At 51.3% G+C, this 24,333-nt stretch overlaps 3 protein-coding genes across 3 annotated transcripts in view; 2 read left to right on the forward strand and 1 right to left on the reverse strand.

Moving 5' to 3' along the window:
- CSUI_000283 (s (chs5p-arf1p-binding proteins) protein) overlaps positions 1 to 9,321 on the forward strand; it is a gene marked incomplete at its 5' end in the record, with an annotated part of 9,805 nt that extends 484 nt beyond the window's left edge. The window contains 6 exons of the mRNA XM_068060517.1: positions 705 to 791; positions 1,513 to 6,061; positions 6,496 to 6,656; positions 7,145 to 7,229; positions 8,011 to 8,171; positions 8,793 to 9,321. Coding sequence (XP_067927505.1) covers positions 705 to 791; positions 1,513 to 6,061; positions 6,496 to 6,656; positions 7,145 to 7,229; positions 8,011 to 8,171; positions 8,793 to 8,940 — 5,191 coding nt within the window. The remainder of the gene's footprint in view (positions 1 to 704; positions 792 to 1,512; positions 6,062 to 6,495; positions 6,657 to 7,144; positions 7,230 to 8,010; positions 8,172 to 8,792) is intronic.
- A 42-nt stretch (positions 9,322 to 9,363) lies between these two features.
- Positions 9,364 to 10,477, reverse strand: CSUI_000284 (uncharacterized protein). The gene has a single exon (XM_068060518.1). It carries the CDS (start codon positions 10,289 to 10,291, stop codon positions 10,112 to 10,114), a length of 180 nt encoding a protein of 59 aa, XP_067927506.1. The 5' UTR covers positions 10,292 to 10,477; the 3' UTR covers positions 9,364 to 10,111.
- A 7,939-nt stretch (positions 10,478 to 18,416) lies between these two features.
- Positions 18,417 to 24,008, forward strand: CSUI_000285 (uncharacterized protein; the record flags this gene model as incomplete). The annotated part of the gene is made up of 5 exons (XM_068060519.1): positions 18,417 to 20,574; positions 21,032 to 21,311; positions 22,116 to 22,724; positions 23,189 to 23,271; positions 23,832 to 24,008. Coding segments are annotated over exons 1-5 (1,851 nt in total), but the record flags the coding sequence as incomplete, so codon positions are not given.
- Positions 24,009 to 24,333: the final 325 nt, after the last annotated feature.

Consider the following 24,333-nt stretch of genomic DNA (forward strand, 5'->3'; position numbering starts at 1 on the left):
GGGGGGGGGCGATATGAACGTCTTCTAGTGGTGAGGATGTCACGTAGGGACAGGCGCGCTTCTACAGCGATAAGACGCGCATGTACGCACGTGCTTACGTACGAAGAGGAACTGAGTTATCTGAATATAGAAGACGTACGCTTTGCTTGTGTTGGTGCGTATGTACGGTTTTTCTTTCTTTGAAGGAGAAGCGTCTTCATTCTCACGCGGCTGAGCAAAGAACATGGAAACCTGACCGGTGTGTAGAATCATCGTCAGCATAGAGTTCCAGTGAATAATAAGGCTGTCTGTGGTTCGTGTGTGTGCGGTTGTAATTCCGTCCTCTTCGGTTGCCAGCCAGGGCTTCTTTGGGAAAAAAGCCGGAGAGATCTCTGCTGCCAAGATGTCTCAGAAGTAACGATGACTTTCTCGATTTTCATTCCTGCTCTGTATGCCGCTGGTCTGGTAATATCTTTGCTCACGCAGATGTACTCTACGTAGAGCCGTTTCTCCTTATCTCCCGGATCCCTCTGTCTTCATCCCTCGAGTTGCTTTTCTTCGGCCCTTCATCGTGATATTCGTCTTGCTCGTCGTCTCTCCTCACATACGTCGTCTCGTGATCTCTCCGCCCTCCTTCTGTACATACGTCTCTTCGTTATCTCTCGGTGTCACACCTGTTTTCGATTCCTGTTCGTCTGTCTCTTCGTCTTGTGTTCTCTCCGCAGTTACGTCGTTGGGTTGGATGCATCTCAGCCTGCAGCCATAGCCGCGTACATTTACGGTCTAGTGGCGAAGCAAGAGACAGAGACGAGGTACGAAGTCATAAGTGAAGTACATGCGGCGGAACACCGGTCTCATTCTGTCTCTCTGGATATGGGGCATCTCTGTTGCTCTGCTTTTTCTGCGTTCCTCACCTCGTCTCGCGCTCCTCCTGTCCCGGTGTTTCTAGAGAATGGGGATCTTGAGTGGATGAAGCAAGTCTGTGTGAAGAAGGGTTCTTTCGTCTTGTGTCTTGCTCGTCTGCGTGCTTTATATTCTTTCAGAAATGCATACACAATTTGGGTGTCTTCCCTTTCCTACCTTATACTTGGGAGTGTGTAGATCTCTCGGAATGTGCGTGTACATCACACACATCGACATACATCTACTTGAATGATTCTATGGAGAACACTGGGACGCATGGCCCCGTCATCTGACCTAGGTATAACTTCGACTGTTGATACAGCCACAACACACAGAAATATATAGACGAGTCACTAATACTACTACTACTATCACTGACCAGAGATTTCAGTGCACCGTAAGAAGATTCCTCATTCGCAACTCTCTCTCGTGAGGAAGATCGTGAAAGTAAGACAGTTCTTCTTTTGTCTCACACATACACACATACATACATCCATAGACATTTTGGAAACGCGCTCCTGTATCTCTTCTGCGAGCGGCCCAAATACACGATATTTGCGCTGTTAGCACTCCTTGATCGTGAAACGATACGTACCAGTCAAATTTTCTTTTGTGTCCGTTTCTTTTCAGTTGGTTTGGGCGGAGCAAATGGCACATCATCAGAGGGCTCTATTGCACCTTCGATGTTTTTCACCAAGTCGATGTTCGAGTGGAGGTTCGATTCCCTTCATCCCCCTGGGGAAAGGGCGGGGGAGGTCTGACACTGAAAGGCCAATCAGATGTTTCTCAATTTTCTTCTTCTGGTTCTGTTGTCTTTTATGCTGTATCTACACCTTCGTCTAATCTGTATTGTATCAAAACTTCCCCTTTTCCTTCGTCTTCATCTTCTTCTGCATTAGCAGCACCAGCCTCAATATGCCCTTCTACTTCAGAGCCGGCAACATTGTCGGGAGACTCCACGGGAGTGCTATCGCAACCACATAGGCATCCTTCACGTCCATCTCCACCGCCTTCATCCTCCTCATCACCGTCCTCTCGTTTTGGGTCTTCTTCTTTTTCTCTGCGTGCACTTCGCCCGACATCTCCATACCTTTCTATTGTCGAAGATGTCCCCCCTGATACATGGGAAGCGACGCAAGTCTCTTCTATGATGAGATCAGACTATCCTCCTATCTTATACGGGGGGCTTTCACCGTCATGTATGCGGGTCTTCTCGCCTTTCAACTCGATCGAGACATCTCCTATACCGAAGACATGCCGTGACTTTCTTCAGTTGGCGGCTTGTTTCTTCCATGCAGGAGATTCTCTGGGGCTTCTTCCATCTATTGGTCACGGAACCAATGCTCTATGCGAGATTCTCTCTAATCGTATCTTGTCGATGTACCATACGTCCTTAGAAGAAACTGTCGAAGCTTTTTCTCCTTTCAGTTCTTTGTCTCCACTGATGAATCTTCACCTAGCCCGGGCTTATAGTCGGAGGAAAGATCACTTCCGTGCTCTCTCCTGTCTTATCTCCAGTATACGATGCTTTCCTGAAGAAGCTTGCTTTTTGCAAATGCAGTCTAAAATTCTCTTAGATATCGCGAGCTCTCCTCCTCCAGGGGGTCCCTCAAATAAACCTCTTGAGTCTACTTTCTCACCCTCGTTATTTTCGAAACCAAATGTCGATCCATACTTCCAAGAGAGGAAACCTGTAGAAAGTCTGTCATCTCTCCCTTCATCCTCAGCATCCTCAGTGTCGGACTCGTCTTCTCCATCGAACTTTCTAGTGAATCACTCTGTTTCTCGCTCGACGTCTTTCACTCGGATGTCACCAGTAGGGGATCATGAGGGATGTAGCGGCTGGAAAGGCAGAGAAGAAAGGTTAGAAAGGAAGGACACTTTCTCAGGTGTACGAAGAAGACGGAAGGGTTGCTCCTCTCGTTTGATTCTTCGGTTACCAAAGAATCTCCCTTCACTCACTTCACATCATACCGTCCATACTTCTTCTTCACCATCATCAGGAAGTTGTTCCTCGAGCCAGACTTTCATTATGCGTGCAGCGAGAGCTTCTCAGTATGCAGTGAGTCTTTCCCCGACGATCTTTCCTTTTTGGATTACCTTAGCTCGGAGTTCAGTTCTCTGTGGCAATTACGGCCAAGCTTTTCTTATTCTCAATGCATGCCCACATGTTCCTCTTTCATACCCTTTCTATACGAAAGGCTTAAGCCCCGATATCCATCATATGTCTGTTACTGAACCTGTCCAGAGGCGTACAGGTTTCTACTCTTATCTGTGGCTCAGACCTTACAGAGAAGACTTCCTTCTTCTTCCTCTTAGTAAGGATCAGAGCTATTGGAGTGATCTGAGAGGAAAGTCTAAGCAAGGGAGTCGCAATCCAAGCAACTTCAGTAGCACTTGGTCTCCTTCATCTTCGTGTTCTCCTTCTTCTCCGTCTCTGCGAGATGTACGTTTTCTGTGGGAGTGGATGAAGGAAGAAGACAGACAGGAGGAAGGAAGGAGACGAGGAGAACAAGGACACCAAGAAAGCAGAGAAGTCGAAGAGACACGAGATGAACCAGAGCAACGACGTGAAAGAAGAAGAGACAGTAGCGGAAGACGGTCTGGAGATAGCAGTGTCGAAGATGGTAGAAGGGATGAGATAAGGGATCAAGTAGAGGGACACAAGAGACAGCAACAATTAAGGACGTACACTCCGTCGACTCTTACACTAGACATCAAGGCCATACAGCATGGGAAAGAAGACGACGTAAAGGAGAAAAGAGATAGTCTTCTGTTCGTGCCTCAAAACAACAGGCGAGAACTTCATTCTCTCTCGACATCTTCTTCCTTGCTATCCTCTCCTACCTTAACCTTTTCCTCTTCTTCTTCTCACTCTGCAGTTTCACCTCAGCAAGGTAGCCCGGTGTATGGTAGAACAGTTCTTCAACACAGTGGAGACGACGGGGTATTAGAAGAAAGAAATAAAAGGCTTAATGAAAAACGTAGAGAACAAGAAGAAGCTCGTACATCAGGGGGGATGGAAGAAGGTTCTTCTTCTCATCACAAGAATAAACCCGAGGAAGTGAGAAGGAATGTCTCCTATTCCTGGAGCATTTTTCGGGGAGCTACGCGAGAGTTCACCTCAGAGCGTCCTGTCTCGTCTTCGCTTTCTCCTCCTGCTTCTGGTATAGTAATCCCTACTGCTGCAAACGCATCATTCGCACATTCATCCCCCCCTTCTTCTTCCTCTTCGCTTTCTTCTTCGAGTCGCGAAGTAGATCACGAAGAAAGAAGAAACGAGAAAAAGGGCTACCGTCGGCGTCATTCAGAGGAAAGTGAAAGAAAGGCAGTGGATTCCGATGAAAGTTTGACTCATGGAGCAACTTCAACAAATTCCTCGGTAGAGAATGAAGGTGGTGGTAAGGGAAGTCCCGGGAACAATCTTGCCAGCAGGTGTACATACACCGCAGCTCATACGTCGCTGTCTTCGCTTTCACTCGCCTCGTGCCCTCCTCCTACTCAGCCGTCAACAGTGCCAGAGATGGGTAAGCAACGTCACTTTTCTTCGCCACCCTTATCACTTCTTCAAACTCAAGGAGGAACACTCTCGTCTCTCTTTTCTTCTGCAATCGGGTCACCTGTAACTTTTGCAGGCGCTTCGCCCCCTGACGGTTCTTATTCGCTCCATTCATCCCCTGTTGATGTCTCTCTTGAACGGGGGGGAAAAGCTTCTGAGTCTCTTTCTTCTTCTTCTTCGTCATTCTTTCCAGGAAGTCCTGTTAAAACTTTGCAAAGTCCGCAGCGTACTACTACTAAGAGGCTTCCATCGCTCTCTCTTGAGACTCTTAATCTTTATCTTAATGCAGTGAAGTCTTCTCCGGCTCTTCGTTTTGACTACTTCGAGAACAAAGCTTACAAAGTTCTAGTCCAAATGGAGAACCACTCCTCACTTGGTTTGCTTCTCGTCTTATATGCGAGAATTTTCTTGCCTCCTTCTCAACACAGGGAGTTCTTGCCACCTCATCTCTTACGGTGGACTCTTGGATCGTCATCTTCTTCATCTTCTATTCTGTCGTTCTCTCTTCTTCCCACTCAAGGTCCTTTTCATGATGGAAGGTATCCGTCTTCTTCACTCGAAATGGTTGACAGAGAGGCAGACAGGCATCTGCTTCCCGGGGATGTTACAATACCTGAAGAGGAGAGGGTGCTACAGGAACACTTTTGTCAGATAGAAATAGAGAGTGTCCATACTGGGAGGAGAGGGCATGATATGACAGAGATAGAAGAAGAAGAAGCTTTACAAAGACCCCATGGTGAAGAAGAGCAGAAATCTTGCCCTCTTTCGCGTGGATACACGACACAGGCATGTCAAGATCACGAAGAACACCATCGATCTTTTCCTTATGTCTCAACAGGTACAACACACAGTCTTCAGCAGGCGCATTCCAAGGCAGATACTGACAGGTCTGTTGAGGTGTGCGCTAAGGAGGCAGGAGGACAAAATTTCCAATCCAAGGAAAATGGTCTAAAGGAGTCGAAGCGTTCTGTACATGAGGACGGTCGTGTGGGTTCTTCCACAGCCATAGTCGTAGAGAAGAAAGGTCTAGGAGAGGGATCCAAGAATCCTGTCGAGAAGAAGTCATATGAAATAGAACATATCGAATCTCCTATTCTTCTTTCACCTCAATGTGAAGAACAGCCATCATCAGCTTTGAGTTCTAAGCTTTGTTCCGATTGTATCTCTGTGGCCTCTTCCTACTCTCAAGAGAAATCGACCACTGAGAGAGATCTTAATTTTATGTCAAATTCTTCTACGATCTCCTCGCGGCCGTATTCCACGGGAGGATGTGCGAAGAAGTTGGTAGACAGAGAAGGAGGTGTAGAGAAACACTCGGCAGGATCTGCAGAAGTGGCAGATGATGGCGAGGACAGAGGACAGGGGCCTTCCCGTTGTCTCTCACAAGGATCACACAAAAAGGATGAAAAAAGTGTCACACAGGAAAAAGAAAGAGGGCGAAGTACGAGTATTAGTAGTAGTGGTCGCAGCAGTACAAAAAGAGAGAAGAGAGAAATAACAGACGAAGAGAAAAGAAAGGAAGAAATCCGAGCATGGCTTGATCAGCAAGCGCCTTTTTATCACTCCCCTTCTTCAGACTGCAGGAGAGCAAGAGGAAAGATGCTTGAGAAACTCATCAAGGTACGCCACGTTCAGCGATCCTCTGGAGTCTTCGTTCCCGAACGTCTGTGCCCCCGCTGTCGTAAGGCGCGTATTTCCATGTGTGTACATGTATATGATAGGCATGATGTATAGGTATGTAGGTAACTGATCTTCCTCTCTTCTCTGGTATACATGTACAGACAGATAGCTATAGATGTTCATAGATATATATAGATACAGATATACATAGATATATATATATATATCTTCAGTCCTCATTGCAGTGAGACTTTCTGTTGAAATTAGATTTCTTCTTCTTTGTCTTTGACTCCACATGGTCCTCCATCTCTATACAAAGACTTCTTCTGGTCTCGAGAACAAGTGAAGTCTCCATATTTCTCTTATACGGAATTGAAGTTGTGGACCTTCACGCTGAAGTGACAGCTTCATCATCTTCTCTCATCTTCTTTCAGGTTCTCAAGAATGATATCGAACTGCATGCGGAAATTTCGGAAGCTTGTAGTGTTCACACGCTCACGAGGCTTGTCGACGAAGTGTCTAATACGACGGCTGATGGAAAGAAAGACCCCTCCTTTGAAGATTGTCAGCGTGTAGGAGAGTTCCTTGTTGCTTGGTGAGCCTACTGAGGACTTCGATGCATGCCGCTCCCGAAAAGCGTTGAATTCGGTTCTCTACGTGTGGCTCGTGGTGGTGAAGATTACTCGTATGTTCCTCTTTCACATGCAGAGAGACAGTTCCTGTCTTCTTTTTGTGTCAGTTGGCTCTATGATGAACTTGAAAGGGACATTCACTTGCGCGTAAAAGGTCAGCCTATTTCTCCTGTGTCTAACCAACGCGCTAGGTGAATGTGGATGGCCAACGCAAGGCCTTCTTCGTGTATGTATATATACCTGTCTGTCTGCATCTGTCTGCATATAATGAGTGAAACGCGTGCGTGTATGAAGATATACTCATAGATCTCTGTATACATTTTCAGAGGGTTGCAATGCAACTTAGAGAAGAAATAGTCTTTTTCTGTTTACCGTAGATGTATTGGAACTTCTCACCTTCTCATCTCTTAGCTACACATCTTCTGTTCTTTCCTTCTTTCTTCTTACGTAGGGGTTCTCTCTGTTGTCGTCTAGGGGACTGCCGTAATATGCTGTCGGCGTACGGTCTTGCGCTTCGCCTCGGTCTGTCGTGTAAGGTAAGAAGTATCACGGAGAGATATTTCTTTTCTTTCGTTCTCGCGTTTCTGAGCAGAGTCGCGTCGAAATCTACCAAATGTATATACATAATGAGGATGTTGCTCTCCAGTCAGATAACGTAGAAAGTGAGGTCGTTTGAAAGGAGAAATGAAAGGAGTGAAAGTCGCGTAGGTGATACCCAAGAGAGACGGAGGAAAAATTGATGATCTGATGTGTCTCCTGCTGGGGAGACGGAAAAAAGGGAGAACTTTCGTCATTTTCCCAAACAGAAGGTTTATTTTTCGTACTGCTCGCGGCTGTTTTCTTCGCTTTCCTTCTCGGGTGGTTCGAAAAAGATACAGTAAGCAACTGATCTACCTCCGACTGTCTTCAAGATCCACCGGGGTACGTACGAACATTTAGAATGTTGCATGTATACAAGCTCGACAGGGCATCTGAATTCAAGAGACAGGTTATACATATACATAGAGAGAGAGAGTCACAGGAGCGTATGTACGGGGGGGCTCCTGGACACATGATAGGCGTTTACTACAGAGTAGGTCTCTCACACCCGCTCTCCCCCCCGCGCTTGTATAGGACTCTTGCGCTGAGCATGTACACACACATTACAGGTATAGAAACGCGTTGACTGTACTGAAGATTTCACGTACTCTGTGGTCCCCTTGGTACTGCTTTTTACACAGGACACTCATGTATATGTAGAATGCCTAGTGCTCTTTGTGTGCTGTCACTGTGGAAACCATTTTCAGCGTCCTATCTACATATGTTTTACCTATGCAGGCAAGCTTCGAACTTATGCGCTGGTTTGCACGTCGAGAGGATTTCACGTCTGTTCTCCGTATCGCGTCAGTGACGTGTTTCCATCTTGAATTTATATGCGGAGAAACTCTGCGCAGTCTACCCGACTGGATGGCATCATGCTTATCAAGGCTCCTTGACAGGTCAGTCTATAGTCAGGATTGTCAACACCATCACAGCAACTTCCAGTTTTTCGTGCTTGTGAAAAGGGATTTTTTTTCTTTATTATGTGAATGCACCTTTTTTATGGTCTCTTTCACCTTCGACTGTATAGTCATCATGAGCCCTCGGTTTATCTATAGTACTCTGTCTATTCATCTACCTACAAGCGTAAGCGTATATGTCGCATTTTCTGGTTGGGTTCCGCCTGTAAGAGCTTATTCTAGGCCTTCTTCCCTGCACGCAGAATAATGAGAGTTTTTCGTATCTCCACACTTCCACCTCAACAGCTGCCTGGCTGTCTTGACGTCTTCTCCCGCTCTCCCTGGTGATCCCCTCTTCTTGTGTCAAGTATTCGTCTTTGACGGCTCACCCCGATATCCTCCGTCTATATACGTATACTTGCGTATCTAAATGTGTCTTTATGATTCTGCATCATACGTCAAGCTGTTTCGTGGCTATATAGTTCTGTAACAACGTCTCTTTCATGTGGACTACCTACCCCGAGGTTTTTTCGTCTCCTTGAGATCGCGATACCTCTATGTCCCCATCTTTTCTTCGTCTTCTTGTGTCCTTCTGTCTTTCTCTTTCGCCATTGTCAACAGGATTGGCATTGCGACGGTCTCGAATTCAGACATTCTGAAAGCGGTTTCGCGTGCGTCTTCGTCTTTTTCTCCATCGTCACTTTCTTTACATCATGCGCTTGGATATTTCCTTCAGTCGAGAGTAAAAGGTGTCTCTGCTACGACCTGAGGGAAGAATCGTTGTCGCACTAAGTCTCCTGGGTGTGAACGAGAGAACCGCTTTCTTTAGTAATCATCAGAGGCGGTTCGGCGTGAGACCAAGGAGAAGAGGTAGTGGAAGGATTTGAGGGGATTCACTGTGGAACAGGAAATAGGAATGAAGGACAGGATGATTTCGTTTCCCTCAAGGGGATTCTTGTCCGTCTTGATTCCAGACGTCTCTTCCTTTCTCGATTGACGAAATCAAGAAAGAGAACAGTGAAGTAGGAATGAAGTGATGAGGTCTTGCCCACATGGTAGTTGCCTTCCTGTCGTTTTTTCTTGAACGCTTGACTCCTCTGTATAAGGTGATCACCTTTCTCAAAATCCGGAACAGCTAATACGGATGGACAACTCAAGCGTTTTGTCAGCAAAAATTTCACAGCTTCTTGGTGTCTCCACGCCCACACTGCATTCTTACCAAGTAGGCCTGCGAGTGCTGTCGCAATCTGGTGCGAAACAAACTGAGACAGGAACATCGTCGAGTATGAGGCCAGGCCATAAAACCGTTTCAGCTTCTGTCCATATGCTATCAGAGTCGCCAACAACTAGCGCCTCAGGTTTCTTGTGGTCCGGAAAACACCACGACTCGAGAACAGGATACCCAGCAACAGCACTGTTTACCACTATAATCCCCGCGTATTTCTGTTGGCATACAATCTGACACGCCAGAACCGCCCCCGAACTTCTTTCACCTGATCTCTGTGCTCCGTGGCTGACACGTCGAATACCAGTAGGCCAAGTCTTCTGCACCGTTTTATCCAGATCACGTGGGGCCTGACGCGTCAGAGACTGGAAAACACTTTAGCCTTTCAACCCATTCGCCAAACCAGAGAGCATAACGTTCCACTCATGCAGTCGGAGAGCACGTACGTGAGGCCGGCTTCGGCTTGTCCTCTTTGATGCGGAGCTGGTAGTAGTAGCCCGGGCAGGGGTCGCTCCTGGAGAACACCTGTAGCGAATTGACTCGGAGCGCTGCGCTACATTGGTTTGCTGCGGATCCTCTCACCATTTCGTTACCCTTGCTTCGTCTCCTCCATGTAGCTCCGCCTGCACCCGCCCGTGCATTTCTTTTCCCTTGGCAACACCCAGCTCGTTCCTGGGCGGTCGGCCGTGGTGGGCGACACTGTCCCCGTCTTTCCCTAGAAGTCTTCGGTTGTCTCTGGATTGCGTGGTGGCGCGAAGCCCGCCCAGTAGGCCAGAGATCGGTCTGGCGGTACCTGGTTCCCAGTAGCTTCCAGCGCCGGAGTCCCGCGGTTGGTGTGCGGGCGATCACACCACGATCTTTCCGCACTCAAACCTGCATCCGCGCTTCGAAGCATTCCCCAAGTTCTAGGCACCGCGGGCTTTTTTTTCGGTTCAGAGGGAGGGAGACCGCGTGCGCGAAATCACCTCCAAATCTCCCATTTTGGGTCGGGTGGCCCGTTCATATTGTGGCGTGGCCCCACCGACGGCTGCAGAGACTCCCCGCCGTCCGGAACCCCCACTCTTCCCAGGCTCGCAGGTTCACCGTTCTGACCGCGCCGATTGCTACGATACAACAGACGTCCCCGGGTGTCACATTCATGCACACGAAGAGCAGAGAAACGAAACCGGCCCCGACCTTCTTGAGCTGTTGCTCGCGATGCTGTTTCAGCCGTGCCGGCGGAAATCCTCCTATCCTCCCTTCCTTCACTGCCAGTGTCAGCGGCACCTCTGACCGACAGTCGGCACACTGTGAGAGGTTTTACTATGACCCGTGCACTTTCGCACGAACAGCCATTCAGATCGTTTGAGTTTAGGGACGTCAGAGAAGAACTTCGACGACGCGTGTGTCAGTCTCCCCAACTTCGTCCTCACAAACAGTAAAAGAAATATCACATTCCGAAAAAAGAAGTAGCTACGATCTATACTAATTTGCAGTCGTAAACCGTACAAAGAAGAGCAAAACACTTTCAAGTAAGGTAGGCGGCATTCAGCAGCGAAGGACGGCTAACTCAACTTCAACCAGGACACGGTAGACAAAAGCTATCCCACTATTAGATGGCTAAGAAAAACGAGTAGGTGAAACTAAGAATCAAAATTTTGTGGGTCCCGGTGTAATAGGGACTCAAGCTAGCGACCTAAAGAGGGGACTTAACTAACGGGGGAGCTAAGTTCAAGAAGTTAAGAGGGGTTTTCTCACGGTCACGAGAGGGACAATCAGTTGCTATTATGGTAAAGAGGTGAAGGACCTTGCTCTTTGATCCATGGTGTTCTCCTTCCGTTTGACGATTAGTAAGAGAAGGGGAAGTCGTGAAATGCTTGGAGGGTTACCGTGGAATGTGAGTTGTTCTGACAAAGTGTGTTGTGGCGAGTGGTGGTATGTGCCAGGCAGCTTTGAACTCGACATGAACGTCGAGTGAACTGGGACACAAAACTAGTGAAAATTTGAGAGCGTTTGGAAGAAGGAACGAAAAGGAAGGTTTCCGAGAGGGAGAGGAACAGGTTACAAGTGTCGAGGAGCACAGTTTTCCTCTGGGAACCTTCGTTCTCTCAAGGAAGAACCGTTCCAATCGGTGAGCAAGGACCTCAGCGCTGCAGCAAGACGGGCACGGCGGATGTTTAGTCGGGAAGAGAACTGGGAATTTCCCCCACACCAAACAGAACAAAGTGGAGACAATCTGAAATGAACTGACAGGACGCCGAGTAAATTTCTGCTGATTCCATCACTCGAGGGACGGTCTGGTCTAGGCCTTACGTTTCTTGCATTGACTACAGCTGGTGCCGCAGGCGCAACCGAGGAAGGAGACAGCCGGCTAGTCCGGACCCCGTTATCTGAAAAAGAAATTTCGAACTTGGAGGTTGGAAGAGGTCAAACCTTCCTGGCGATCAACCAGTTTATCAGGGCCAGAAAAAGTTGGTATCACCTCGTGCGCACTCTTCGTCAGTGCGCCGGAGTGAAGACCAACAGAGGCAGTGAGTGGGAGAAGAGTGAAAGGGAACTGGGGAGCAGACAGCGAACTCAAATTCTCTCTTTCCTTTCGTTTCATTAACAGATTGTTACCTATCCGAAGCTCTGAAAGGTGAAAGAAGGACAGATTCTGGTGGATCAGAGAATCAGACGTGGAACGAGTGAAGGCGGGGCCTTCGAGCAAGGAGTAAGAAAGTGAGCGGGAGAGATAGGCCGGCTCAGGTGTTACGGTCTGGATCAAGTGGCAGCGAGAGTAAGGCCGTGAGAACAAAGAAATCGACGGGCAGGTGATGTGTTAAGAAGAAGAGGTGAAGACTAGCTGATTTGACCTGTTCAGGGCCGGTTTGATGACCGGAGAGAAGATTGTACGGGAGTGACTGGATGTCTTCTTACTAGGACACGAAAGAACCTCTCAGTTAAGCAAAACGAATTAGAAGGAATTGAAATGCTGATCGCACCGAACTCGAAATAAACTTAACCTCTAAAGTGGTAGTGGAGTGGGCAAAAACGAGAAGAGAGACCATACCGATGGTGGGGGTCTCAGGCGTCGAGATTCGACAGGGAGATGTGGCGGAACGGAAACAGTATGTTGAGGCGGGAGTTGAACGGAACGGATGTTACTCACGCCTGTTAAGGGCAACAAACAGGTAACAGAATATTGCTCCGCCTCTTCTTCGCAGCCTACGAAATTGAAAACTGGTGGAAATGGAGAAGATCCGGTGTACTCCAATGTGAGCTATACCCCTTTGCCTAAGGTGAATAAAGAAAGCAAGGCTGTTAGGCTTTACAAAGGACGAATACAATGGGTCTGGAACCGATGCTGCAAACTCTGGCAGAAGAGCGGAGCTTGGCATTGTCCAGACCCCCAGAGGTTTTAATGGGAGTCAGCAGAGCGGACAGCCCAAGCGTAACTCTTCTTGGAGAGGAATCATGTCGCAGTGTAGGAAGTAGCGAATAGCTTTGTCAGATATGGCCACCATGTTACCAGCTGGTATACAATGGCACTGAGTGACGAAGGGCGACCATATGACTGGAGGGGGCTAAAGGTTTTACTTCAAGAACGTTATGGTGGATATGATCTGGGTAAAGCGACTGACAACTTGAGAAAAGTCAAGCAACGAGGAGGAATCTAAAGTTACTTATCGACGTTTGGTGACGCGGTAGCTGAATGGTTCGTATCACCAGTAACAAATAAGTTATTCTGTGGAGGGACTTCCTCCGTCCATCTCGCGATTCGTGTATCTCTGCTGACCCGAAACTATGTCTGAAGCAACAAAGCCAGCTCCATACTTGTGGCCTGGTGGAGAAAGTGAAAGAGGGGGTAGGACAGCTCTGGTAATAGTGGAAATCTCAAGTGTGACTTCAAAAGGCCTTTGTATGATCAATCACCCTTCCGCTACAAGGTTTCTTCTTTAGGATAGTTGAAAGACGCCCGACCGAAACGCGATATGGGGTGGCTTGGACACCGCCTTCAAGGGAAACGAGACGCCTCCCACCATTAAAAAAATCGAAGCGGAAGAGTAGGGGATAAATCACCTGAAACACCTTTATTCAAGAAAACGAACATAAGCAACGAAGTCTGGGAATCCACGGGGCAAGGGTGTTCCGCGGACCAACAACGAGGGAAGACCTCAAGAATTTAGATATATATGCTACACCCGTGGACAACGGGGCCACGCAAGCTAGGACTGTCCTACGGGAAATCTCGCGGCTTCTGGGTGCTGGGGAAGCATCTGTACTATCGCTGACTGCGATTTCACAGCACACTCCCCAGCAGACCGGGTAGGAGCTCTTGGGGCGGAAGCAGATTCTGGTGAAAGGCAGCTGCGGACAGTTAGAAAGACGGGGAAGAACCAGACGGGCGGAAGGGCTCCATCGTGTCTGCTGGTCGCCACAAATGAGAGTTCAGAAGGCCTCCTCGACCTAGCTACTGATCAGGAGACCACCTCGGCTGGGCAGAGATGGTAGCCAAGGCCCTCGTTGCTTCGGACGCAAAGCCTCGTGGCCGAAGTCTGTCAGCGGGCACTCGACAAAAAGCACATGCGTAGAGGGAGGCTAACACCTAACCTAGCAGAGTACTGAATAATTCCTGAAAAGACGGAAGCGCTCCCGAGGTCACTGGGATCTCCATGCACAGAAGAGACCTGAACGCTGGGCCCGCTGATCCCGCCACAGGGAGTTTACGAAGTTCACGAGCACTTGCAACTGCCGCTTTCAGAGTGTAGCCATTTTTGTGAAGCCGTGGCACGGCTGACTAACCGAAAGTGCCATTGTCAAAATCGGTTTTGTAAGGGGACCCTCCTCCCGACTAAATCTTTTGCTGTACTAGCGCCTTTTTTCCCGCCGAGTGCGCGCGCTGCGACGGGCTTCGCGGCCGGGAGTCCGTCTGTTCGAGACTCCAACAGTACGCAGAACAAGATGCGACTTTCCGGCCCACATTTGTCTGTAAACCATTCTGGCGACTACGCCGTGTCCGCAACGTCGGGCTCGAGCACACTCACGGGCCGGACCCCGGCGAGGGGTTCAGAAATTCCTATACCCCGGCAACAACCCAAACGAAAAGCATCGGATCGATCCCCGCGGATACCCGTTACGTCCGGCAATGAATAACGTACTTTCCCAACAGACATTCCAGGGTATTCTAGGCCCCGTCCTTGGAAATCCATTTCGTTCTTGTGCCCATGCGCCAGGTACCTGTCTTGTAAGGTCCATCCTCCGTGACGTAGTATCTGCCTTGTCCGTCCTGACCGTGCAGGCCAAAAGAGAGGGTGCCGGCGTATGAAGACAGATTTCAGGGGAAAAAGGGGTTTCTGAGACTACAAGACTCCCTCCATCTGAGCTACTTCTTTCCGTCGGAGTCGCGGAGACAAAGGCGCTGTCCACGGGAGCGCGAAACACCTGTAGCTAGTGAACTGGCGCCAGCCGGGCGGCGTTGCACGTACTTGCTTCCCCTTGGACCAGAATCCTTTGTATATCCTCCCGTCTTCCCAAGAAAACACACCAAAACCCTCCTGTGAGCAGCGAAGACGGAGCAGTGTAGTGGTATGCTAGTAACGAGGCCATGCTTCCACGCGCGCACAGCGTGTGCTGTCTCTCAGAAGCTCCAGCCTTTGAATTTAGCCGCACGTCGGTCTTCAATCTTCCTGGCAGGCTCACTCAAATTCCGCGCCTCTTCGAGAGTACGTGAGAGTAACGAGCAGACGGCAGACCAAGCATGCAGTAATATACGTCTACAAAGCAGATCAATCGTTTCTCTGACCACATACAGCGAACAGTACTGCTCCTCCTTCCCGGCCGGCCAGGGAGGCCCAGGAGCTTCTAACACCTAAACCTCTAGAAAACACTGCTACTGGGGCTGGCAGGACGAAGCGCGGGGAGCTCGCTCCGACATTACCCGTCATCCGGAGTGCGGAGATTATCTTACGCCGCAGCACTTGGACCGTCTTTCCAATGCCAGCGTGTCTTGACGGAGGGAGTCTCCAGTGTCACAGGTACCGTACTTATGGCGATGCGCAGCGAGTTTACCGTCTGGACTTCAAAATCGTGCATCGCCGCCTCTGCGGTTGTTGATTTTGGTGCGGCGCCCTCAGGCTACCGCCGCACAGCAGCGAGGTACGGCAGAGAGCCGCGCGCAACGAATACCTTTTGATCTCTTTTGTATTCTCCCGCGTAATTGCGGCCAGTAGACCAGGTGGAGATCCCGAAGCCCTCCATCTCTCCATTTCGCCAACCTCCTTGATATTGACACTCCCCATCAGCATCAGAGTAGACGCCGAACCCACTACACTTGTTCTGTCTCCACTGCCCTTCGTAAGAAGCACCGGTTTCCCATTCGAGCACCCCGCGTCCTTCTTTGAAGCCATCCCTGAACTCGCCCTGATATAGGGTGCTGCCATCTGGCCAGGTCTCTACGCCGGCACCATGCTGTAAAAGCCAAAACGGTGGCAGTTCTTGAGTGTTGTGCGGGGGGCGGCACACGCTACCGCATGACCCGAAGTGTGGCTTGGTTATCCGGTTGATAGCCTCTTCTTATGAAGTGAAGCTGTGCTTGCTGTTACTGCATTACCACGCTCAGTGCTTAAGATCGCTGTTTCCCAGCGTTTCGCGAAGTCCCGCGCTCCCACAGTCTCCTGACCGCCACATCGGGAGAGTCGGTGTGTAGCTGACTGCCCCGACCTTCGCCAGTACACGCATCTCATAGGCGTTCTTGTCGCCGCTCACCTGCGTGTGTCCTGCCCAAAGGCCCTCGTACTGTGTGCCCTTGTGAGAGCGAAAGATTCCTATCCCTGACGCGAGACCGGCAGACCATTCCCCGATGTACTCGTCGCCGTTTGCGAGAGCGAACCGGCCCCTGCCGTGGGGCAAGTTGTCCTTCCATTCCCCTTCGTAAACAGTACCGTCTTTCCAGACTTGACGGCCTACTCCACAGCGACTGTTTCCCTTCCATGTGCCGGCATAGATCGCCCCTGCGAGCATGAACGCAGAGGTCGCTCAAGCAGCTGGTTTTCCTACTCTTCCCCGACTACTAACCACCACGAAGCCCCCGGTCCCCAGCTACAACCCTGGCTGGCTCTCCCCCATCGGGAAGCGTATGAGCCGTACGGCGATTATTAGAGCACCAGACCTCTATGCCACCACCACCAGACTCACTCATGGAAGTCACGAGCGTAGAGACAATGCATGTAGGCTGAACTCAGCTGAACCCCTCACATACTTCGGTCTAGGTTCACTCGATTCTGGCCTCCTTGCTGTAATTCGGTCACGCTACCCGGTGCAGACGGTAGCACGCAATGCAGGCCTTGGCGTGGGAGATTCTGCTGCGAGTGGGGGTACTCCTGAGCTGTAGAGTGCCGAGATCAACCTCGCCACATGGTGACACAAGTTGCCCTTGTCTGACCTTGCAGCTACGTGCAAGTGCTGACCCGAAGCGAACTTCTTTGGTGGTCGGGCCTCAGAGATAGACATCTTCACGGCCTTCATCTTAAGCGTTTCGTGTATGTCAGCAAGAAAGCATTCCGGGACATCCCGGCTACGAAGGTCACGTCTTCCCCCGCGTGTTTCCATTTCCTTGAGGAGGTTGGAGACTTTGTCTACGTCGGACTCCTGGATTTCGTTCTCTGTTTCTGAGCCATAGTCACTTGACGGCTTGCTTCTTCGCCTACGATCCGCTTGCCCCCTAGAAGAATCTTCTTTCTGGGTTCGCTTCATGAATGCTTTCTCGCTAGCCACTCTGTTGCCACGCGCTTTCCGAGTGCGGGACGTGGTGTCGGCGGCACTTTCGCGCGAGCGGTCGGAGGCGGTACACGAGTTTTCCGTCCTAGGGGTGGGCTGGCGATTGCTCTTTAGTCCGTCACGTTTTCCTTCTGTTTCTGCCGGGGCAACTTCAAGACGATGGGACAACGTATGTGTACAGCAATCGATCAGTCGACAGCGCTCTGCCGAAGGAACCCCAGACAGGATCCCGAGCACCGCACCCATCGCGGCTCCGGAAGAACGCTGAGAGTTCTCCCGTAAACGCGTGCCTCCGGTGTTCTTCGCTGACCAGAGTGTCCCTGCACTCACTTTCTCCACGCGGAGTGCCTCTGTACTCGGGTTCTGCAAGCCAGAGTGCCTCTGCACTCACCTTCTGCACACCAGCACCGACTACAAGTGGGATTGAGAGTCAAGGACCCGCAAGTAACCGGCCACCCTCCGAGGATGCTCCTGTACTAGCCGGGCAACTAGGCGTCACCCCCACACTTGCCTGGGCTGTAGGCAAGCCCGCCGCAAAATGCTACGTCTGCAGCCGAGCCAGAAATCGTGATGCGTGTTGCGGAAAGTCCTCGCCCGTCCCACAGCCTGCGGTGGACAAGACCTGGCACATTTTCTACTGGCACATGAGAAAAGCGGCTGCGCCGCGCCGGCGAGGTACCCCGCTTTTCGGAAAAGGTCACTGCGGAAACGGCTGTCAACTACACGTAAAAGGTCCGAATGAAAGCTCTTCCAGTGGAGCGCCTTGGATTGGTGCTGGCTGCGCGGCGTGCCTGCCGTGACAGTAACAGTAGCACTTCTCGGGTGCAGCCATAGGGACACGTCTAAACAGGGGTGTTGAGGATGCTTCGAGGTTTTCCGAAGTCGACTGAGACTAGCCGCTTTCTCTTAACAAGCAGTCAAGTAGCACAGATGATGGACACTGAGGCTCTGTACGGCGGGCCGCCATTTAGACCCCGTTGGTAACCTAGCGTCGCTGAGGCTGTTCAGTAAGGAAGCGTTCGCCTATAAGCTAGACCAACGGCTTCCAAATAATAAACGCAATCTAGACCCCGGCACATTGCCTCGTAGTGTTCTTGCACAGCGTGTCTGCAGCCGCGCAATACAACTTCTCTCTGGGCCCCGCACGCTGACTAGCACCCGAACCTCCTACGGCGACCTCTGCGAATTGGCCTCCCTCCATCTGCTCTACAGTGCTTTGTTAGATTGCGTGAAAGCGTTGTCTGTCTCCTTTCAACCGGGACGCCGACCCCGCCTGGGTGCGTGAGCGCTACAGAAGTCGTGGCCGTCAAGCCGCGAGTCAAAGGCGACCTACCCCTAGGCGGGCTGCGATTGACAACGTGGCAAAATTCTTTGTTGCCTTGAAGACTGCAGCCACGCACTCAAGCCCCGGTATCGCGGTCCTCCCATGGCTCCCCGTGTCGAGTGATGAGGAGAGAACTGTAGTTCACCATGCTCTACTCGGGCCGTGCAAGAATCTGCGATACCGCGAAGCGCCTTGGCTCGGGAGAACTTAGTTTTGAGACAAAAGAGAAGACTACATGCGGCATTTTGGACTATGCCATACGCAGTTTCGCGGTTACTCCGAGAGGGACGCAACGGGGCACGCGCTCGCTGAGCCGACCAACGACACCAAGGGCGTGCATGCTGCTTTAGCAACAGGCGCCAACTACGAACTCTGCCTTTGGCCCCTGAGGTTCCTGTGTTACCAGGCCTTCTTACAGGTTCTTCGACGTAACCTTCGTTCGGTTCCATCTGGCCGTCCAGTTCCGCTCTGTGGTATCGCGTAAACCGCGCTTGGGGCTAGTCGCAAGGTGTTCCCTTCCAGTCGCGCGGCTTCGTCCCCTGCATGAAAGCGGCCCGGAGTTTTTTCTTGCGTCTCGGTGGCACGATAGTTCTTCACTCGTAAGTTGGCGTCGGCTTCCAGCTTTCCCCGGGTGGGTTCCGTGGAGGAGGAGCCATGGGACCACTGGAGTGGTTCTGCTCGTCCGTTCGGACAACCTCCCCGCCTCTACGTGCACGCGTCCAATCACTGGAAGCTGTCATCCCATCTTTCTCTTGATCTTTTTACCGTTCTCGTCGCGAGCCGTGGGCTGCCAAGCACAATATGCGCGCTCACTCTCTGATGCATTTTCTTTGTTTATATTTGATTCCTGGTAAATCTTGTACTCTACCTCCTCCAACAAGTACCAAATCATTATTCTGTCTGACTTGGGCTGCCCTGCCGCCGGGGCTTGGGTGCCGTACCCCTGTTTTCTCCGGTCCGCTGTTTTTCCGTTTGTGAAAACCCGTAGTATAACGTTACCCCGCGGCAGCGTTCCGACGGTGAGGGATTCTCCAGAAGATAAGTCTCCAGATTGGGCGGCCTATCCATGTCATTAGTTCCTCGGCCTTTCTCTCTTTATGTCGGATTGCGGTTACTGCTGTTGCCTACAACTTGCTTGCCCTCTTATACTGTCATGCATTCAAGAGCCGACCACACTCCCGGGGCCGCGGTCGCATGACGCCTCAAGGCACTGTCCGGTTCATCGTGCCTCGACTGTTGACTCGAGTTGATCCGAAAAGCTGGCAGCCTCTTTTTGTCCATGTCACTTTGAGGGTTTTCTTGCTGGGTCTAACTACAACCATCTCTCACTGTAGGCACTCTACCCGTTCAGTTCAACAGGTCATCCAGGACCGCAGGTGGCGACACCTGTACGTACCTTTTCTGCTGGTGTCAAAATGACAGGAGAGGAGTTGGGTGCTCGGACTGCTAGCAAGCTTGTTCGTGTCCAGGGGCAGCGGGATGGTGAGGAGGGTAGTTCTGCAACGCTTTCTGTCGAACTCGGAGACCCTGGTCTCGCTGGAATAGCGTCCCGTGCTGACAATACAGGATGTACCACCTCCCCGGCGGACAAGCGTACACCAGAATTTTCTGACGGAGTGCTGTTTCGCTTAGCAGAAGGTGATTCGGTCATGACGGCTGTGACACGTTCTGAGGTTGAGGGAGAGAACTCGGGCGCCCCACCCGCGGTGCATTTGCGTCAGAGCGGCTCTCCCCAGGAACAGATACTGAAGCGTTGCCGCAGGTCCTCTGTCCTCTGTTGTCGATGCAGGGAGACCCCTGTCTCCGCATCAGCAGTTGGTGAGGAAGATACTTCGAAGGCAGCTTCGGTTGCACACTCGAGAGAGCCAGCAGAATCCCAGGCCTCAGATGGACCACAGGGTCACGATTGTTGCTCGTGTTGCTACTGCTCGTGTGGGAGTAGGGACTACCGTAGAGGGCAGTCCGCGAGGAGCCGTCGAGGGTCTTCGTCTTCATCGAAGTCGGGAGAATGGCCGTGCACGAGCCGCATTATTTGCATTGAAGGACCGAGCAGACCTGATACTTTCGAGAGCAATTTGCGGAAGCTCTCCGAGGAATTTCCTTCCATTCACCAAGGGGTGAGCGTGTTTAGTTAAGCTTCTCGGTACATCGGTTCATCCATAAGCAGATTTTCATGGAGAGATATCACGGACGCAGCTTCGTTGCTTGTCTTACTTACGGCTGTGCGTACTCGTATATGGCGTGTGCTGTCTGATGTTGTCATGGGCTCTTCCTGTTTCGAAGGGCGGTGAGAGGGAGGGTTAGGTGGCTTGGATGTCATTTCTATACACGTTATGGCCAGCCGATTGTCCTGACAGTGTTTTCGCTTGCCCGTATTCCCACATAGTGATCTTGAGTCTTTCTAAGGCAGCCCAAGAAAGGCTGGCCGACCTGAGTTCCCAAGCGACGCGCCATCTGTACCAGAAGTGACGGATTAGCACAGTGTGTCACATTGGTTGTCGGGGATATACTGAACGTCCGCCAATCGCATCTGTCATACCTCTTTCTTGTTGTGTCTTCGTCCCTTCCGTGCAGCTGATTATTTCTTTGTTGGAAACTGCCGAAAACAGTCTCTCGCATGCCCGGCAGCTTGTCCAAGTTGTAAGTGACACAACGCTGTCTTCGACGCGGCCCGGTCTCGCACGCCGGAGGAGCGGTGTCAGGTCTCGCGTTGGATCGGCATCGGAGCATGGTAGGAAAGTCGCGGGTCTGTCCGAGGCGGAAGACGTGCTGTCAGCTTCCGACTCGCAAGACTGGGAGTCTCCGACTTCGTGGCCGCCGACAAGCAGGAAACGTCAGGTGGAGGGGGTGGACGGTGAGGCTTTTCTTCACCACGTACACACTTACCGACGTAGACATGTTTATGTGTATGTGTCCATTCTCGTCATTCCCCCGCATTTCTTCCGTGAGCCTTTGAGAACATATTATGGCCTAATAAGCGGGAGAGCAATGTGTAGCCGTGCAGAGCGGGATACCTGTCTTTGAGGTGGTCCGCCTTTCATTTCTCTCGATTACCGCGCAGTTTCTTCAGTGGCCCGTGCGCAGTTGTACATCTTCCCGCCGACAAAGACAAAATAGTCTGCTTTGCGTGCTAACTGGAGGACGCGTGTGTCGCTTGGGCACTCGACTGTTGATTGCGCTCCAGCTGCGCGTACCGACTATGGTACGCGAGAGTGTACAGAGAGCTAATCAAGTTGCTTTTGTGTCAGATTCATTCGCGCAGCAAGCGAATCAACCATCAGTCTTCGGTGTGCGCGAGTAGGTAGGTTGTTCCCCGTTTCGGGACTCCAAAAGTACGTTGTCAGGATTTCTCCTCTTGGAGTCTTCGGACTAGTTCTTTTCCTCTCGCCCAGTGTGGCATTGACGTATGTACACTGTTGGCCCCTTGGCAGTTGGCCGGACCAGCACCCGCGACTTCGGGCGGAGCAAGATTGACGTCTTTTGTCCCTGTCCTGGTTCTATCATCTAAGGAGAGACGGATAAGCGTGCGGTTTAGAAATCACTTCTATAGGAAGTGACGCATGCATTGATGTGGGAAATCTCACCGAGGTGACGTACGCCAGCTTTCCAGTTGCTGAGCTCCTGCAGGTTCGTGACTTTGTGGGTACGTTGTTTTTAGGCGTTACTGCTGTCCCCTCCGGCTTCAGCTCCGATCTTGCTCCTGGGGGCGTTTGTCCTACTGCCCCGAGTTCATCTCAGCCGAGATTGCGGTGTGCATCTGGGAAGCCTTCTTCGTGTAGCTCGTCTCCGTCTTCAAGTCAAGTTTCATCTTCCCCGATTGTCTCCTCGTCGCCGTCGACAGGGCCTTCTTCCATACCTCATTCTGCTATCACTGTGCTTCCCTCCTTACAAGGGCTGGCCACCGCCACCGCGGGTGCAAGGGGAAATGAGAGTGAACGAGCAGGCGTTGAGAGAGGCAACTGCGTTACTGGAGCGGAAAATGCTTGTTTGCCACCCGGGGGGAGTAGCGAGGGCGTTTTAGGCATTAGCATAGAACTTTGGTCGGCGGAATGGACACAGCGGATGCTCAGAGTCATCTACGGAGCTACGAGCGCTGACGATGCCAGGGCGAAAGTCACAGCTCTTATGCAAGAACAGACGGAGCAGTTGATCAATCTGAACGCGGGATCTGTAGGGTCTGGTGTCCAGTCGGTACAGGGATCTGCGACGGCTGGGACAGCTTCAGAAGGCCAAGGAGAGGGCGGAGCGCCGGAAGTCGCTGACAGAGGTTAGTCGTCGTTTCCGGGTTGATCTTTAGGTGACCTTGGTACCGGAACGGAATTTCTTTTTTCATCTGAGCCAAGGAAGGGATGCAAAAAGTAGCCTCGAGACGCTGAGCCTCAATCCCGGTCCTCAGAGTACACGGTCTCCCGGCGTGTCCTGTTTACTGGGCGTGACAGTGGTCGTCACGGAACACGGTAAAGGCCCATGTCTCGGGTTTAGCAGAAAAGACAGATTGACTCTCCAAGCTTTTTCTGCTCAAGCTCTAAGCAGTAGGCCAGACATCAACACTTGACGAGGGAGGGAGTGGAAGCGTATGCGGGGATCTGTAGCGTTGCGGGTTGCGATGCGTTGCCCGGTGTGGCCCGTGCTATGGTGGATTGGCAACAGTGCGCAGACATGCAGTGACGGAATACAGGTGGCAGGTGTTGATTGTTTTGATTCAGTGGAGTCCGTGTTTTTTCCTTTCAGAGATGGAAAAGAAGGTAGAGCTTCTGCAGAATGACAAGGTTCTCCTCGCTCGGGCAGTCAAGTCCCAGCACGAACGCATCCAGGTTAGACGCAGTACTTTTTTTCTCGTGTTTACGTCATGAAGGGAAAGTAGTCCGTGACAGTGGTGAACGCCTGCCGACGCTCAGGTGTCTGTCCCGCATGCAGTGATCTGCAGTACTTTGTGAAGTCTTGGTCTGGCGACTTGTTTGGGCGTCCGTGTGTCTGGTTTCGGCACAGATGTGTTTAGTTGTAGAGTTTTGACCACAAAAGAGTCGCGCTCAGGAGACCTACGGTGCCCAACAACCATAGCACCATGCAGCACCCCTTTTGGGTGTTGCATGATGCTGTGACCTTTAAGGACTCGGTGGCGAGTCTGCGGAATTGGACCTGCACTGTCTTCACTCCCCACGTTGCAGTTGCTGGTATCTGCACCTGGAAGACTCATTTCGGATATGTTAAGTAGACGTAACTCTTCTTGTCTCTCCCCCTGCGGTGTTTGTACTTCTTGATCGGTGCACGTTTCTGTACTGACCGTCGCCGGCTGTGTGTGTCGTAGGCAGAACATGTGGGCACACAGCCGGCGACGGACAGTACAGAAACNNCTCCATGGATAATACGTTAGAGCTTGCAGGCATCTCTGAACGAGAAGTCAGAGGAGCTGGAACGCGTTAACGGTGAAAAGAGGATTCTGCAGCAGAATGTCAGGAGAATGAAAGATGCGACAGCTGCTCTTCTGCTGAGCACTTCTGCCGCTCGAGGAGGGAATTTCTGTCGTGAGAACACCGGCCCATTTGACAGGACGTAAGTTCCAGACAAAAGGAAGGGGCTTCACACTCCGGGTCGCTTCAGGACTCCCTGTCTAGGGACTGTAGGCTAGCCTGTAATACCGCATGCAGATTCGCTCTCAAAGAGCAGTCGACAGTGCAGGTGCACCCGCTGTTGGATTCTTGTAACCTGGAACCAGTGCTGGGACATTTGCCTCGTCTAGCGAGTACTCCATTCAAAGTAGAGCAGCGCTGCAGGGGATGGGTTATCCTGCTGCAAATAGCGGGGTCCCCCCCCCCCAGCCACCCCCGTGGGCCACATTGTCGTAGGGTGCGGGGGTACTCCCGGATTGGGTTGGC

This window comes from Cystoisospora suis (genome assembly GCF_002600585.1).
Source record: "Cystoisospora suis strain Wien I chromosome Unknown contig_115, whole genome shotgun sequence".
Lineage (NCBI taxonomy): Eukaryota > Apicomplexa > Conoidasida > Eucoccidiorida > Sarcocystidae > Cystoisospora > Cystoisospora suis.

Coding starts and splice junctions, on each gene's coding strand:
- CSUI_000284 (XM_068060518.1), bottom strand. CDS start 10,291: ATGCTTCGAAGCGCGGATGCAGGTTTGAGTGCGGAAAGATCGTGGTGT.